The sequence below is a fragment of the Heliangelus exortis genome, chromosome W (assembly GCF_036169615.1).
Source record: "Heliangelus exortis chromosome W, bHelExo1.hap1, whole genome shotgun sequence".
Lineage (NCBI taxonomy): Eukaryota > Metazoa > Chordata > Aves > Apodiformes > Trochilidae > Heliangelus > Heliangelus exortis.
The window spans coordinates 5968263-5984309 of record NC_092453.1 but is presented as its reverse complement, the minus strand read 5'-3'; the positions used below and the strand labels follow the sequence as shown (position 1 = coordinate 5984309).

The window sequence follows — 16047 nt, the reverse complement described above, 5'->3', positions numbered from 1 at the left end:
GGCTTTGTGTTGAGGTTGGGTCAGCACCACCCAGCTGTGATGTGTCCCCTGCCCATGCCACAAACCTGATGTCCCCAGGACACAACCCTGGTGTCCCCCCCTGCCAACTTCCAACCTCACCCCTCAGGTCGGATCCCTCCCCCCGAGGCCCCTCCCCACCTTTTCTTCCTCCATCGCCACTTCCCACGATCGCGCTGCAGCTCCCAGGAGGTTTCACTCTGCCGTCCTGGGGCTGCACCCACACCCTCCGCCCCGCAGCCGGGCCCCCCCAACTGGCGACTGCCAGAGCATCGCCCCTGCTCTCCACCGGCCTGGGCTGTGCCCCCCCTGCAGGTACCGGGAGGTGATGGGAGGTGATGTGAGGAGGGCGGTGATCACAGTACTGCCCAAACTGGGGGTGAGCAGCACAAGATGGGGGAAGGGGGTGGGGGAGGGAATGGGTGAAAGAGGGGAACTAAACTTAACTCTGGGGTGAGGGCAGTGGGATTGGCGACCCCCCCAGCCTCTTCAGGAGGGTGGAGGAGCTGTGATTTGGTCTCCTCCCCCCCTCATCCAGGGAATCCCAACTCATCCTGGGTTTGGGGGCTGTGATAGGGGACCCCAAGTCATTGCCAGTGTTTTTTTTTTTGGGGGGGGGCTGCATCTGGGGACCATCAAATCATCCTGGATCCAGGGGTAATGATGGCAACCCCATAATATTTCCAGGGGACTTAATATTACCAGAGCTCAGGAGCCAAACCTGGGGATTCCCAAAACATCTCAGGAGACTCCAACTCAACTGCAATGGGATGATCCCAATTCAAGTCAGGAGTGGCTCACAACTCTAGAAACCTGTGTCCCACCCAGTTCCCCTTTGGGTTTTGGTTGCCAGTGTAGCTCCTAAAGATGTAGTAAAGAATGATCAGTGTGTTTCCAGCTCTATGGGTAACCTCCTTATTCCATCTCACACTCCATTTTCACCCATAGTAGTTTTTATGTAGGTTTTGGCTGCCCTCACCCCACATATGCCCACCCTTTGTCACTGCACTATGGCTTCTTTCACAGACATGGGATGACTCAATCAAGGCAATAATCTCCCTGGGTGCCCCTGGAATAAGACGGCTTTTGGTCAAAGCACGACACTGGTGAAATATCACTGAATCCATCCTGGAGAAAAATTAGATATTGGCGAGGATTGGTTTAGGATCCGCTCAGCCCATCTCCACCATCAGAAAATCCATCGGGGTGAGAGACCCCAGAGATGTCCTGACTGTGGGAGATGGTTTAGCGACAGCTCGGATCTGGTCCAATGGTGACACCATCACACAGGCACCATGTCCTACACCTGCCCTGACTGCGGGAAAGGATTTAGCAGGAGATGGAATTTCATCCAGCATCAACGGATCAATATGGGTAAAAAACCCTTTAAATGTTCCGAGTGTGGGAAGGCGTTTACCCAGAATTCCCATTTATCACGGCATCACCGCATTCACAAGGGAGAGAGACCCTATAAGTGTCTGGAGTGTGGGAAGGAGTTTACCCAGCGTTCCCATTTATCACGCCATCACCTCATCCATACAGGAGAGAAGTTGTATCCCTGCACTCACTGCGGGAAGGCCTTCAACAATAGCACCTCTTGGATTAATCACCAACATGTCCACACTGGGGAAAAACCCTACACATGTCCCCAGTGTGGGAAGGGCTTCACAAGAAGTTTAAGTCTTACCCAACACCTACGGATCCATACGGGTGAATGTCCCTACAAATGTCCCGACTGTGGGAAGAGCTTTGCCAGGAGCTCTGATGTAAACACGTTAAAAATACAAAATTATGTCTCTTGAATCAATCTTTTTTCCTCTTTCTCCCTGCTATGTTGCAACATTTTGTCAATTAACATATGTTAACATACCTCACCATATGCCTGACAGACACCTAAAAGATAAGAATGCTTATCAGGTCGTCTCCTGGTGCATGATGGAGACAATGAAGGTAGCAGGACACCCAAAAAGACTAAAAGATAAGGATAACTCATCTCCGGGAAGTCTGGAAATCTGTATGTATCAGGGACTTATGCAAAAAAGGGACCCCTTTTCTTTTCCTGTATAAAAATCGCCCAAGAAGAACCGAAAAGGCGGCCAGCAGCTCAGAGGAGCCAGCAGCTCAGAAGGACACGTGGAAGCCAGCTCCTGTGACTACAAACTCCAGCCAGCTCAGCGCAAAAGGGCAGCAAGAAGCTCTGAAGGCCCAAGCGGAAAGCGGCGAGGCGGCTTTCTTCTAGACCTTCCCTCTCTTGGCACTTCAGCTTCAGCTACGGGACAGAGAAGCGGCAGGAGCGACAGACCCTACGCACCCGACTACAGTCAGAGGCCAGGGCTGGCGGACGGTGATAACATCTTAATTACCCTCCTTCTTTTCTCTTCTTAACAACTCTTCTCTCTAAAGTAACTAATTGTATAAATCCTAAATAAATCCTTTTAACTTGTTTAAATCATAAAGCCTGGTTATTTTTGTAAATTCACGCGTCGTCTATGAGTAGTGGCTGAAATTTCCTCGCAAACAAAATATAAACAATAACTCGGATCGTAACAAGCTCTCATCTCATCAGGCACTGTCTCATCCACACAGGGGAGAAACCCTACTTGTGTCCCCACTGCTCCAAGAGCTTCAGGGAAAGCTCCCACTTGTTGAGACATCAGCGCCATCATAGGGGTGAATAACCCTAAAGCTGATCCCAGTGTGAGAAGAGTTTTTACCAGAGCTATGATCCCATCTCTCATTATCAGATCCACCAGGTCACCACATTTTCCAAGCTTTAGAGTTTCCAAGCTTCCACGTCTTTAGATTCTTTGAAAACAAATAAGGTAAAACAAGGAAGTGATTATCACAACAGCACACTCGTCAGGGAAGGTGTCTGAATGGGCCCAGGTCTATTTCTTTTTTTAGTTCGGGAACACCCATATGGAGCATTTTAGAGTGAATTTGCAGCGGGATGTGAAAAGAAAATGGGAGTGTGAGTTTGGAATTATGTAATTTTGAGGTGAAAAGAACCCTTTTCCATTAAGATGCCCTTTTAAGGAGATTTAGCCCCCAAAAATTATCTTTACACACCAGTGTCCAGATGGTTGTGACTGCAAAGAAGAGGGGAGGTACACTAGCCTGAGGTTCAATACCATTTGGGTGTTGTTTTTATTAATTAGATACTCAATAAAATTATACAAAGGTGCAATGGAGTAATCCCTTATGGCTGTTGGGGTGCAAAGTGTTGAAGAATGCTTTGGGTGCTTTGAGGTTGGTCCTCCCTCCCCAAAACTCCTTCTCTTTGTCCCCCTCTCTGGTGCAGTGATGCTCAACACCTTGAGGTTCGGAGGCCTTTTGCCTTTTTGAAATCCTTATGGGAGCAGTGGGCTTTGTTATGTATCAGCAGTCCTGTCTGACAGGAGAGGTACCAACAGACTGGAAGTCAGCCAATGTGACACCCGGGAATAAGAAGGGATGGAAGGAAGATCTGGGAAAATGCAACTTGTCAGTTTGACTCCAGTCCCTGGGAAGCTGATGGAGCAGATCATTCTGAGTAGCATTATAGGGTAAAGTCAGGACAAAAAGGTGATCAGGCTCAATCAGCATGGGGTCATGAAGTGCAGGTCCTGTTTGACAAACCTGTTTTCTTTCTATGACAGTATCATCAAGGGGATAGAAGGACCAGCAAAGTTTCAGAGTGTGGTCCCACAAGTGGAGACCTCTCTATGATGTGCTTCAAAGTCATCTCGTGAATAGAGTTGGGATGGTCCTGGCCTCACTGCAGTGCTGGGAATCAGCTGCTTTCAGAGCAGTGCCCAAATGGTCTTAACTGCCCTGAGGTGTCCATCACATACCCACTGTCAGCAGGCAGGGTTTGCCTCTGGGTCCTGTGCCGTTGTGCCAGCAGCAGGTGCTTGTGCTGGAGTTACATGAATATGTAAAACTTCAGTGTGTATAAAAAAAACCTGATTGTGAGATTGGTGCACAAGGATTCTGGAGGAATTATCCCCTTGTTTGCCCAGCACTGAATAAACAAACCCCTCTCTGTAACTTTACAAGTTGTAGAGTTGTTTTCTGCAAGTCAAAGGGTATATGTGATAATGGAATGTAGTTACTATGGAAAACTTATCTCTCACAGCAGATTATGGAATATCCGAAGGTTTCCAAAGTCTGCAGAAGGACCAAAACTGAGACAAAATTAATTGAGGGGTTTTGGACTGCCAGAAAAGAAAAAAAGTGCTGCAGGTCATCCAAAAGACACAGTGATGAAGACTAAGACAATGAATGCTTGTTAATGCTGTTTTGTTTCTTTACTAGAGAAAGAATTGCTGCTATAATTGGTGATCTGATATGATGTCCTTTCACTCTGTATCAGTCAGTGGTGTCAGAGTTATCAGTAATGATGAGGTTCACTGTCACCTCATATCTGGTGTTACAGATATTAAAGTGCTGCCTTTGTGGAATTGCCACCCAGCACCCAACCCTATGCAATGTTGGAAAAAACCAATATCTAAGCTCTGTGTGTTTGATTGGCTTAATGAACACTGGGTGAAAAAACCCGGATTCGGGGCAAAAGTTTAGGTGACTTGAATGGGACTGCACTGCTCTGCTTTGCCTGGTTTGTCTTGCTGCATGTGACAGGGAGGAGGGACTGGAATGGACTCCAGTGTGCATCCACCTGTTTGATCAGGGACTCCCTCAGCTCCTCTGCCTTGTCAGGCAGTAAGGGACACCAGGTGCAATGCTTGGATTGAGATACTGTGGAAATGCAAGGAAGAGAAATAGTATAGCTCTTGTACTCTTTAGGATGAATCTTAAAACATAGGGACAAATTGAAAAGGTGATTTCCCACCAGAAAGAAAATTTTTAAAATTAATCATTATAGTAACAAATGGTGGAATTAAAATTAAATGCTGTAATTAACCTTTTCAATTGGAAGATAGAGAAAAGTATTCTCAAAATGGGGACTTTCTGTACTTATAATTCTGATATCGTGTAAATTTTTCATTCTTATTTAATTTAGTTATGCTGTACTGTTATGAAGTTTCTGGTCATTGTGCAGAGTTACTGCATATAATGCCACCGATTATTCTCCAATTTGGAGTACCCTATCCTAAAAGACATCAGTTTGTCAAATGCACCTTTTGTACAACTGAATTAGAAATGCTTTTGGAGAACTAAATTCACAGGTACAGAAAATCCCAAGAATGTTGCTACAGAACCCTTAGCTTTGGAGGTGACACTGTTGCAAGTAGCGAAAGAAATAGAAATTTAGAAGTAGTTATCCTAAGGTTTGGACTGGTCAAGCAGGCCAGAAAGACAGGCCCTGGGAATGGGTCTTGGAAACTAGCAAGGAATGTGCTGAGAAGAGGGGAACAGTTTATCAACAAGGAATGTGCTGAGAAGAGGGGAACAGTTTATCAAAGGGGATTAGCCGAGCATATAGAACATGAAGAAAAGTAAACTGTCATTGAAGATAAGGGTTATTACGCATGTAAGGGGGGTTGGTGGTGGGAGTCAGTTAAAACAATATCTTAAGTTAAACAAGTATGAGAGATTTGTGGTTTGTGGATGTCTATCTATTGTTATCTGCATGATGTATGTAACTGTTTTGTAACTGAAGTACATGAAATTCCGCACGAAGGCTCATTGTAAAAGGGTATAAAAGCTGAACCAAAAGTGAGGATCTTTGGAATCCTGACTTGGGACGCTAGTCCTCAGGTTTCCCGGGCCCCGAATAAAGCACCGCATAAACTGACACTCTGTTGGTTTGTGTCTTGACTCCGGGCAACAACACTGCTTGAAGAACAAGGACTCTGCGCATCATACATATCACCACTGCCTGAAATAAAGAAGCTGGAGTGAAGATGCTAAGCTTGTAGCCATCATGATGTCATTGCCTTATGATATTGCCTTCTGATATCATCATGCCTTCTGATACTTGGACTCATGGGGTGAGGGGATTGGATTGTTGAGATGCCATTTGAGTGTGTGGTTTTTGTGATCCAAGCAATCAGCCTTTGTGATTGCACAGCCTGAACACTGAAGTATCTACTTTTGTGCTTTTATTATCTATATATTCATACATCCTTGTGAGTGATTTGTGTTCCCTAAAAATTACTCAAAAATTATCTTAAATTGTTAGAGGAACAGAACTGATGTTTTGACTGTAGAGAAAAAGACCTTGAGTATTTCATTTTCACCTGATCAGGGGGTATTTGGATGGTGTCAGGAGGCTGTCACTCTTTGTTTACCCTCCAAGGGTAACTTTTCCCTCAAAGGGAAACTCTGGCCTGGGAGATGGAATCTCCTTTGGCTGTTGTCTGGATCAGGCCATGGGATGTGACAGTGCTGTGCTGTTGTGGGAGCAGCAGGTGGTTGTGCTGGAGTGCCCTGACATTTCCTGTAGCCCCACAGGGCTGTGCTTGGCCACTCAATTGAGCAGCTGCCCTGACTGAGGTTGGAGCACCCCGGCACCTTCAGTGTCACCCGTTGCTTGCGTGGGAAGAGGAGGGAAAGGAGATTCCCCCTGGCACTGCCTGGGTGTCCAGTGTGAGAGTGGGAGAAGCAGAGGTTGTGTCTCTAGAGGGGAACTGGCTGTGCTGGAAAGGAAGGAGGGAGGGGACATGAGCGATGACTTCAGTGTGTGTCCCACTGGGTTCCTGGGGAGACCCAGGGAGAGCTGGAGGGAGTCCCGAGAGAGGTAAGCAAGTGGCAAAGTCTGGCGCTGGTCCTGTGCTGCTGGGCTGGGCTCCTGAGACTGAGAGAGCTGCTGGCAAGCAGAGAGTGCTGCAGAGAGAGAGCCCTGGGCAGGAGCAGCTCCTCTGCAGAGCGCAGCAGGGCTGAGGGCACTGCCTGCAGGCAGCAGGTCAGGGGAGAGGAGGGAGAGAGAGGAGAAAGGCAGCCTGGGCTGGGAGGAGAGCTGAGAGCTGCCTGGGCTGGGGGAGAGAGAAATCTTCCCAGCCTCTGGAATGGTGAGTCTCTGGCTGCAGGGCAGTGAAGCTGGGCTTCCTGGAGGGGGTCTTCCTTCTCCAGCTGGCAGCCTGTGCCACAGCTGATGGGATCCTTGCAGAGGATTTTGGTGGGCAGGAGGAAAAGGTTTGGCAGAGCAGGGCTGTCCTGGAGCAGCGTCAGAGGGAGAGGGCATGGGGCTGCCTTCTGCTGGGGATGGTTGCAGGGGCTGAGGGGGTGTGTGTAGGCAGGGGTGCCCAGGGCTGTCCTTCAGAGTAGGGTCCTGCAGCCCAGGGGCTGTGTGCTGGGGCAGGGACTCTGCTGCCTGCTTGCCAGGGGCAGCTCTCAGCCTGCCTGGGGAGCTCCCTGGTGCTGGCAGAAGCTGTGGCTGGCAGGAGACAGGGAGCACAGGGCAGGGTCCTTGTGCTTTTGAGAGGGACAGCACTGCTCTTGGATTCGGATATCACCCAGAATATTACTTAGAGGATTTTTATAAACACCGTCAGGTTGTAGATTCCTGCTGGGAAACTTGGCTTTATTCAGGCTGCACTGACACATTTTTGTCTGTCTTAGAAGGGTGGGAGGAAACCTCATCTGGGGAGGTGAGATCAGGATCTGTGAGTCGCTACACCATCACCCTGCTTTGTGCTAGGAACCTCATCTAGTGCCCCTCTGCCTCTCTCCATGCCCCCCTCAGCTGCTTTTGCTGTTGATGTCAGGCTGGGAGCGGGAGTTTCAGCTGCAGGCACGGCTCTTGTGGCTCCTCCCATGCAGATGGTTTCAGGCAAGGAGGTGTCCAGCTGTGCTCTGCCCTGGGAAGCTCTGGGCAGTGCAGTCTGAGTGAGGCTGGGCAGGGAGCTGACCTCCCTTCATCAGATGCCCTCATTCCATTCCTGGGCTGTCTCCTTGGGGTGTCTGTCCAAGCTGGGAGCTGCCTTCCAGGGGGCACAATGAGCCTCGTGTGTCCTGGGGTGGAAACGGGGTGCTGAGACCTTGAGAAAGGGTCAGACACTGAGTGCTCTGAGCTGGGTCCCTCTGCTCTCAGCAGGGAGAGACAGAGACACAGCCCAGCTCCCCCTTCTCTGCATGCAGCTGCAGGCAACGCTCTTTGCTCACTCTCTTCTGCCTGAATGCTGCAGCATTGCTGAGGGGTTCTCATACCCAAGAACACTCCCCAGAGGAGATGGCAAGAGCTTTAAAAAAAAAAAAAAAGGCCCAAACACCTTTAAAGCTGCCTTCTGTTGTGAGGTTTCCTTTACGTAGGGAGAACTATAGCTGGGAAGTGTTTGGATAGCCAATTCTGTAATATGAAAAATGTCCACACTAAGATTACTCCTCTACCCACCATTCCCATGAAGCTTCTTTTGTAGAGCTGGAATGACTCCTTGGTATTCAGTGAACAGAGTCCCTGCTCTTCTTGACACTAACATCAAAAACCAGAGCTGCAGACATGGGCTTCAAGGAAGAACTCCTAGAAAAGTGCATGTGTGTTTAGGCTGGAGAATGGGAAATGTTTCTCATTTTTCAGAGAATTATCTCCTAAATTATTGTGTTTCTTCCTCAAACAGCTCTCCATGCCTTTTAAAAGCAGATGTCCAACAGCAGCTCCATCAGCCATTTCCTCCTCCTGGCATTTGCAGAGAGGTGAGAGTTGCAGCTCTTGCACTTCTGGCTCTTCCTGGGCATCTACCTGGCTGCCCTCCTGGGCAGCAGAGCTTGTGTCCACATGGCAGCAGCTGCCTGGGGCACTGGGTTTCTCACTGCTCTGCTGTACACAGCCAATACATTTTCCCTGCCCCTCTGCCAGGGCAATGCCCTGGACCAGTTCTTCTGTGAAATCACCCAGATCCTCAAGCTCTCCTGCTCACAGTCCTACCTCAGGGAACTTGGGTTTATTGTGGTTGGTGCCAGTTTAACATTTGGCTGTTTTGTTCTCATAGTGGTGTCCTATGTGGAGATCTTCAGGGCTGTGGTGAGGAACCCCTCTGAGCAGGGAAGGCACAAAGCCTTTTCCACATGCCTTCCTCACCTGGACGTGGTCTCCCTCTTCATCAGCACTGGCATCTTTGCCTACCTAAAGCCCCACTCCATCTCCTCCTCATCTCTAGACCTGGTGGTGTCATTTCTGTACTCAGTGGTTCCTTCAGCAGTGAACCCCCTCATCTACAGCATGAGGAAACAGGAGCTCAAGGGTTCTCTGAAGAAACAGTTAGGGATTTTAAGCTGCCATAAGCTGCCTCCTGTCTTATGCAAATGACTTAGAATGCATGACATTCCTAGTCTGTCTTTCTTTACATTTTTTTTCCTTTTTCTTCACCTGTGATTTTCATTTCATTAAAGTAATGTCATTACTCTTCCTTTTTACCTTATTATCCACCCACCTATTTGACCAAGAAACATTGTGTACCTGGAGAGCCTCTGCTGGGTTTTAGTAAAAAACATTTGTTTTGTCTGCTGTCCCTGCTCAGCATATCAGGAATAAATGGGAAGTGAAAGCCCCTCCCTGGCTGCAGTAGCCCTGGGAAGGCTGCTCTGTGCCTGGAGCAGTCAGAGCTCTTGAGGAGCACAAGGGCCAGGGCTGTTGTGCTGGGCTGTGGAGAGGGGATGGTCCCGAGTGGCTGCAGAGCTCTGCGGATCTCCTGGAGAGGAGAGCAGGGGACACAGGGTGCCTCCTGCTCCTTTTGCCATGCATGGTCACCCATCTGGGGCTCTGAGCTCTCTCTGCCCCCCAGGAGCTGCTGTACCCTTCAAAGGGGCTGGGGCTGTGGTGGGACTGCCCAGAACAGCCTGGGGTGGGCACTGGTGTGGGGCCAGCAGCAACTGGACTGTGCTGGGAGAGAGGGGAGGGGAGATGGGAGAGCCTGGAGGGAGCTGTTCTGGGCTGGCAAGTGAAACCCTGGCAGAGAAAGCCATGGGTGTCCTCAGTTGAGGCTGAGTCTTTCTGCCAGAGCATCTCCATCCTCCTGCTGGGCTCAGTACCTGCATGGGGGGAATTCCCAGCCCTGCCTGGGCTCTCTCCTGGCCCAGAGCCCAGCAGAGCCTGGGGCAGAGCTGTCACTGAAGGCCCACAGCTGACATGGTTTCTCCAGGACCTGGAGATGCTGCCCAAGAAGACGGCCACAGGGTGACACAGAAGCAAAGCACAGTCTGAAGCCTTCACAAAGTCACTTTTTAAGTTTCAGAGTGGAGGGAAAGAACAAGAAGTCTCACTCCCAGGGTATCCTTGTGTTAGAGGTTTACCCAGAGGGGTCCTTGATCAGCCCAGGATTTTTTTTAAAAGGCAAAGTCAGGGAGAGCAGAGACACAACATAGAAAGTCTGGAAATGCTGGGGTGAGAGTCAGGTGGGAAAGTAGGAAGGGTGACAACAGCCTGAAGGGAAGGAGCTGCAGGCATGGACGGTGCAGGACAGCCTGCAGGAGAGGTGGCCAAGGGCTCTGTCAAGGAGTGAGGTCATTGTCCCCTTGGCCATAGCAGTGTCCTGGGCCACCAAGGCTGGGGAGAGGAAACTTTCTATTGAGGCTCTCAGGATCTGCCTTCCCAGAGCCTAGGGTCAGGGCTTGGTCTTTCTGCTGCATCCAGCAAACCAAAGGGTTTTCTCAACATTACAGCCACCAGCACAGGGCCTTTGCCTCCTGCAATCATGGCCTCCAGGGATCTGCTCTAACGAGGCCATGGGGACGCTCTGGCAGGCTCAGGGGGGCCCATCAGTGTGTGAAGGTATTTTGGGTTTTGATTCTGACTTTGACTTTATGAGAGGATTTTCTCATTCTTCTCTCAATATCTGAGGTTCATTTAATGAGCCTCAAAAGCCCAAAGGAGCTGTTTATCTTTTGTTTTTTCATTCATAGCTTCAAGACCTTTAGAGTTCCCTGGAGATATTAGTTTTTTACCTGTAATGTGCACTTTTGCACCCTTATTTGAAAGGGAATATTGATAATATTGATAATATTGATAATGACCCAGAGGGTCTCCTCAGGAGGTCTGCACCAGAAGGAGAAGCAGTTCCTTGAGGTCTGACCCTGGATGGACACCCTTGCTCCTCACCTCCCCAACCCCACCACTGCTCTCCTTGGCCCCTGGGATTTGCATCACTTCTCCTCCCATCAGACTTCTCCCCTGGTCTCTGCAGCTGGATGGTTCAGTTCCTTTGCACCAGCTCCCCCCTCTTTTCCTTAGAGAACTGCTGCACACGGGCACAGCAGGAGTTTTCCTCTTTGCAAGCAAAGCAAAGCAAAGCATGATAAAGTTTCATGGCCAAACACACTCCTCAACCATATGCTAAGTTCAAGCTGCCCCTAATGATGTCACCTTTCTACAAGGAATAATCTTATGAGAAATCCTTTGTGTCAGGAGACACAAAAAGATGGACACAAACACAGTGACAGAGATTGCTTAGGAGGGAATCAGACAGATGAAATATTTGTGAGTGAGTTCTTGAACATGAAAGTAGCAGGATAGATGAGAGGAATGGGTATGAGCGAAGAGGAGAAAATTGAGGATAACAGAAAGGGTCTTTTCTAAAACTTTCTTTTTATATGTATTTAAAATACCAGATTTTTTTACTATTTCTAGAATGTATTTCTACTTCACATCAATCATTATCCTCTCGTTGCCTTTCCTCAATCCTTTCCTCCAACCCACTGCTGGGGGAAAGCTAAGTGTGCTGCTTTTCTTCAAATTGGCTATGTTATATTGGCGATTTAAAGCTTGTTTCTTTATCTTTTTTTTTACATGAAGATGACTAAATATTTTGCTTTTTTGGTTCCTATGTCAAGCTCCTATGGAGAGGTATAAGTGGGTAGTTTTGCTGCAGGTTATGAAAAACAGCCCTACAGTTTGTCAATACTTTTTGCATTCAGCACTGAAACCAGTTTGTTGAGCTCATCCTAGGATTATGAACTTTCATTATATGATGATATTTTGCTTTGTGCAAGTGAGGAAGGTCAAAAATATTTACCATTACTTACCAAATGTCTGGAAAATTATGGCTTACAGATAGCTCCTGAAAAAATTCAGTCAGAACCACCCTGGAAAAACCTGTCATGGAAATTAACAGAAATCTGGGTTTCCCTCAAAAAATTGACAATTGAAAACAATATCCAAACTCTTAGTGACCTGCATAAATTATTGGGGACAATAAACTGGATAAGACATTTGCTCGGTATCACTACTGAGACACTATCCCCATTATTTGATTTATTGAAGGGCTATAGCAATCTTACATCATCCAGGCAATTGAATCCTGAGGAATGTTGAATGCTAGAAACTGTTTTGACTAAAATTAAACAGTCTTCTGAACATCGTTATGATCCACAATTAGTTCTCAGAAATTTTGTGCCATTTGTTATATTAGGGCAATGGGATAGCAAAAATTTCTGGATGCTAGAGAGTCAATTTTTATCATATCATTTCACCAAAACAGAACAGTCTAGATTCGAAATGTTATCTGAAGTGATTATGCGGGAGCGAGAAAGAAAATACGTGCAACCAATATGGTTGAAAAACGAACTTCTGGTTTATTGCGCAGCAACTTTCGCTTATATAGTGCTTCCGTGACTACGCCCCCACCACCAACACGCACTTTTATTGGACACCCAGTGTGTTTACCTGTAGCACAGCGAATCCCCGGTGCAGGTAGCACCGGAGTATGGGCCGATCAAATTGGCCTCCCAAACATGGGGTTGGGCATAGCAAAGGGGTCGCACCTCCCATCTCTTCGAGAATATTCGGGAATATTCTCCAACATTCTCCGAGCCTTCCTAACATTCCACAACATATCCCCCCTTTTCTTTTTGCACAAGCCCATGTTTGGTTTAAAGTTTTGCAGTGCTAATTTTCAAACAAATATAGTGCAAATAACAAAACGTGCAAAACTTAAGGATACATTCAATAATATAATGCCCTTTTCAAAACAAATCTAAAAACTACTCAAACCACTCAATTAATGAATTAAACAGGTTCATGCATTGAATGTTGTAATGCCCTTGTAAAAATAATCTAATAACTATGCAAACCACTCAAGTAATGAATCAAACAAATCGGTTAAGAAACTATCAAGTAAATCTCGTTGTCTTAATCAAGTAAAAATCAGCTTCACATTTTAAACATATCTCTATTTCATACAATCATTCATACTCACACTCTTCAACAGAGCTCTGTTCAATATTAGGAAGGTCTGGCGTCCACTAATGCAGAGAACCAAAGGAGGGATAGGAGAGACTTATCCGACGAAATGTAGTCGGGGGGCCCCTATAAGCGTCTCCAAGTCCCACCGGCTCCTAACATAGTGGAGTCCTAGGACCTTCGTAGTTGCCGAATTGAATTGTTAAATTTTAGTATTGCAGCACTCAATCACTACACTCATACTCTTATAGTAAACGAAGTTGGTTTTTTTTTGGTTTTTTTTTTTGTTGAAAAATCCCGGGTCTTATACCTAATTAGCATGCTATCTATGTAAGTGTTCACAATCTTGTAGTACTTAGTAAAGGTCCATGTCCTTGCTCCTCAAGCCATTCTTCGGCAAAACCTTTATCTTTCTGTACAATCATAATATTGGCAGCTTTGGCAATTAATTTCTTAAGTATTGCTAACATACAACTAAGGCACATCACAGTTATCAATACAATACAAAGTACGAGTAAACCGGTCCTACATAAACCTCGAAGCCATCCGGTGATACCAAACCAATTAACTAATTCATCTATACCGAAAAAACCTACATCTTGCTTAATATTTTGAGTATGCTCTACTAGCTGTTGTATCTCCTTATGTATCGATTTAGAGTGATCACTCAAATTCATACAACACATACCATCAAAGTCTTCACAACCGTGGCCATGAGCCAAAAGCAAAAAATCTATGGCAGCCCTATTTTCTAATACTGCGTGTCGTACAGAGGACAAATCTTCAGCTAGTTCAGATAATACTTTGCTGGTCTCAGTAGCATGCTTTACTACCCAACAACTCAACTTCTCCAGGTTTCGATGTGCACGAGCGGCAGCAGCTCCCGGCAAAAAGATAGAGGTGACAATTATCTGCCATTTGGACCAAAGGTTAACATCGTCATTACATCCCTGCGCTAGTATTTGAGCCAAGCCTCGCTTCCACCGCACACGATGGGTGCTGTTCGGGTGTGCGTGAGGCATAGCTAAGCTCAGCTGACCAATGGTGCAAGGCCCTCCGACGGGATGGGATGGTATACCTGACCATGCCCGATCTCCGCAAATTAAAAAGTACCCTGATGGTAATTTCCTAGGAAGCTGTGTCCCAGGCAATGGGTTAGTAGCACCACGGAGGGTATAGCTGCACCACTGGCTAAAATTACCCATTGGGAAAACATTGGTAGTAACGCATTGTCTCCCTATGGCTCTTGTGCAGTCAGTGGACAAGCTACTCATCCAGACACAATAAGTGGCATTTAGAGAGTCTAAAAGGCTTAATTCTTGGGGATCGGGCCCAACAGGCAGACGACCAACCCAAGTGTCATAGTCACTCAAGCATGCGACTAGACTGGCCTTGGTGGCACATAGACTCTCAGTGTGGAATTGCACTTGTGTGTGGTTCATTGCTGCTTGAAACATCGGCCACGTCTCTTCAAAGACTGGCACACCAACCAAGCATGTTAGAAAGGGCGATTGGGGTGTTGCTAGACTGGCACAAAAGGAGGTGGTGTTAAGTTGACGCGCGAGGGTAACCCAAACATTCTGTCGGGGATCGAAGTTCGGGAAAGCAAAACAACGAAAGTTTAAAATGACAATGAGACCTATAACGAAGTTAGGACGGCAGTCTCTACTTTTGAGCATACTGAGCACTTAAGGCGGCTGTCCCTGCTCTTGAACTTGTGTCTTCTGATCCTGCGAGGCGGGCGCTGGTCGAGTCCACTTGCTGGGGACCCACAAAGTACCTGCAGGGGTGGAAACGCACATATGACCTCTACCTAAATATTTAACCTCTGCTGGGCCTTGCCATATACCCGTGGCGGGATCCCTGTAAGTCACATATATTGGGGCTGCTGAGGGGTCAGGTTGTTGGGCTATTGTCCCATGAGAATACGCGGGCGCGAACTTTTGGTCCCCGAATACACACAGATAATTCAAGACAAATAGAGTCTTTGATAATCGCTCTTGTGGGTCTTGCAAATCTGTGAACTTCGTCAGGTAATCTTTTAGTGTTTGATTTGCCCTCTCTACTATAGCTTGACCTGTTGGCGAGTGGGGAATGCCTGTAACGTGTTTGACTCCCCACTGTTGAAAAAATCGGGCTAACTTGCCACTAGTGTATGCCGGTCCATTGTCAGTCTTTATCTGCTCCGGCACACCCATGATGGCAAAACAAAGGGTGAGATGTCGCATCACTTGCAACGCTTTCTCACCGGACTGGGCTGTAGCCCAAATGAAATGACTGTAAGTATCAATAGTGACATGAACATATTTAAGCCTTCCAAATTCTGGTACATGAGTGACATCCATTTGCCATCTTTCATTTGGACCAAGACCTCGGGGATTAACTCCGAGGCCGAGACCAAGTCCCTTTTGGTTACACTGTGGGCAGGCTTTTACGATGCCTCTGGCCTCATCCATGGAAATCTGGAAGTGGCGATGGAGTCCTCTAGCATTCTGGTGGAAGGTAGCATGCGCATTCCTTGCTTTAGTAAACTCGTCCATGGGTACGGATAGCGAAACCAGTTTGTCTGCTCGGGCATTGCCTTCTCCTAGGCCGTCAGACCATTGATGACTCCGAATATGAATGATAGCATAAGGCTGGTCTCTCTGTTGGATGGTAGCCCGCAGCTGACGAAATAAGTCATTTAGTCGGCGGTTTGTCATGTCCTTGAGATATGCGTCCTCAATTCGCTGTACAACTCCCACAGCATATAGGGAGTCTGAAACAACATTAAGGCGCACATTCAACCAACGTGAAAAGGCGTAAACAATGGCTGCCAACTCTAGAGTCTGTAGGGTATCGCCCTCTTGTGAGGGCAGGAGTTCATGGCACCATTGCTCTTTATTTTGCCAAGTCACTGCGGCTCGTTGTGAACGTTTTCCTGCATCGGTAAAAACCGTTAATGCATCTCGAAGGGGTTCCTCAGATCGTTTTGG

At 47.3% G+C, this 16047-nt stretch overlaps 3 protein-coding genes across 6 annotated transcripts in view; all 3 read left to right on the top strand.

The window, feature by feature from the left end:
• Positions 1–16047, top strand: part of LOC139789283 (zinc finger protein 501-like) — a 508475-nt gene that overhangs the window by 265853 nt on the left and 226575 nt on the right. For 2 of the 4 annotated variants that reach the window (XR_011723120.1, XR_011723121.1), the window contains exons 1-2: positions 1020–1792; positions 2585–2840. Coding sequence is in view for 2 of the 4 variants with exons in the window: in XM_071729803.1 (XP_071585904.1) it covers positions 1314–1792; positions 2585–2696 (591 nt within the window). In the remaining 2 variants the exon portion in view is untranslated. Of the gene's footprint in view, positions 1–1019; positions 1793–2584; positions 3174–16047 lie in introns of those variants that run through there. The other 2 variants (XM_071729803.1, XM_071729801.1) reach the window with 2 other exon arrangements.
• The window catches only part of LOC139789149 (olfactory receptor 5P76-like), a 428065-nt gene that overhangs the window by 193665 nt on the left and 218353 nt on the right, over positions 1–16047 (top strand).
• Positions 1–16047, top strand: part of LOC139789168 (olfactory receptor 10AG1-like) — a 240383-nt gene that overhangs the window by 207101 nt on the left and 17235 nt on the right. The gene's annotated exons all lie outside the window — the stretch shown is intronic.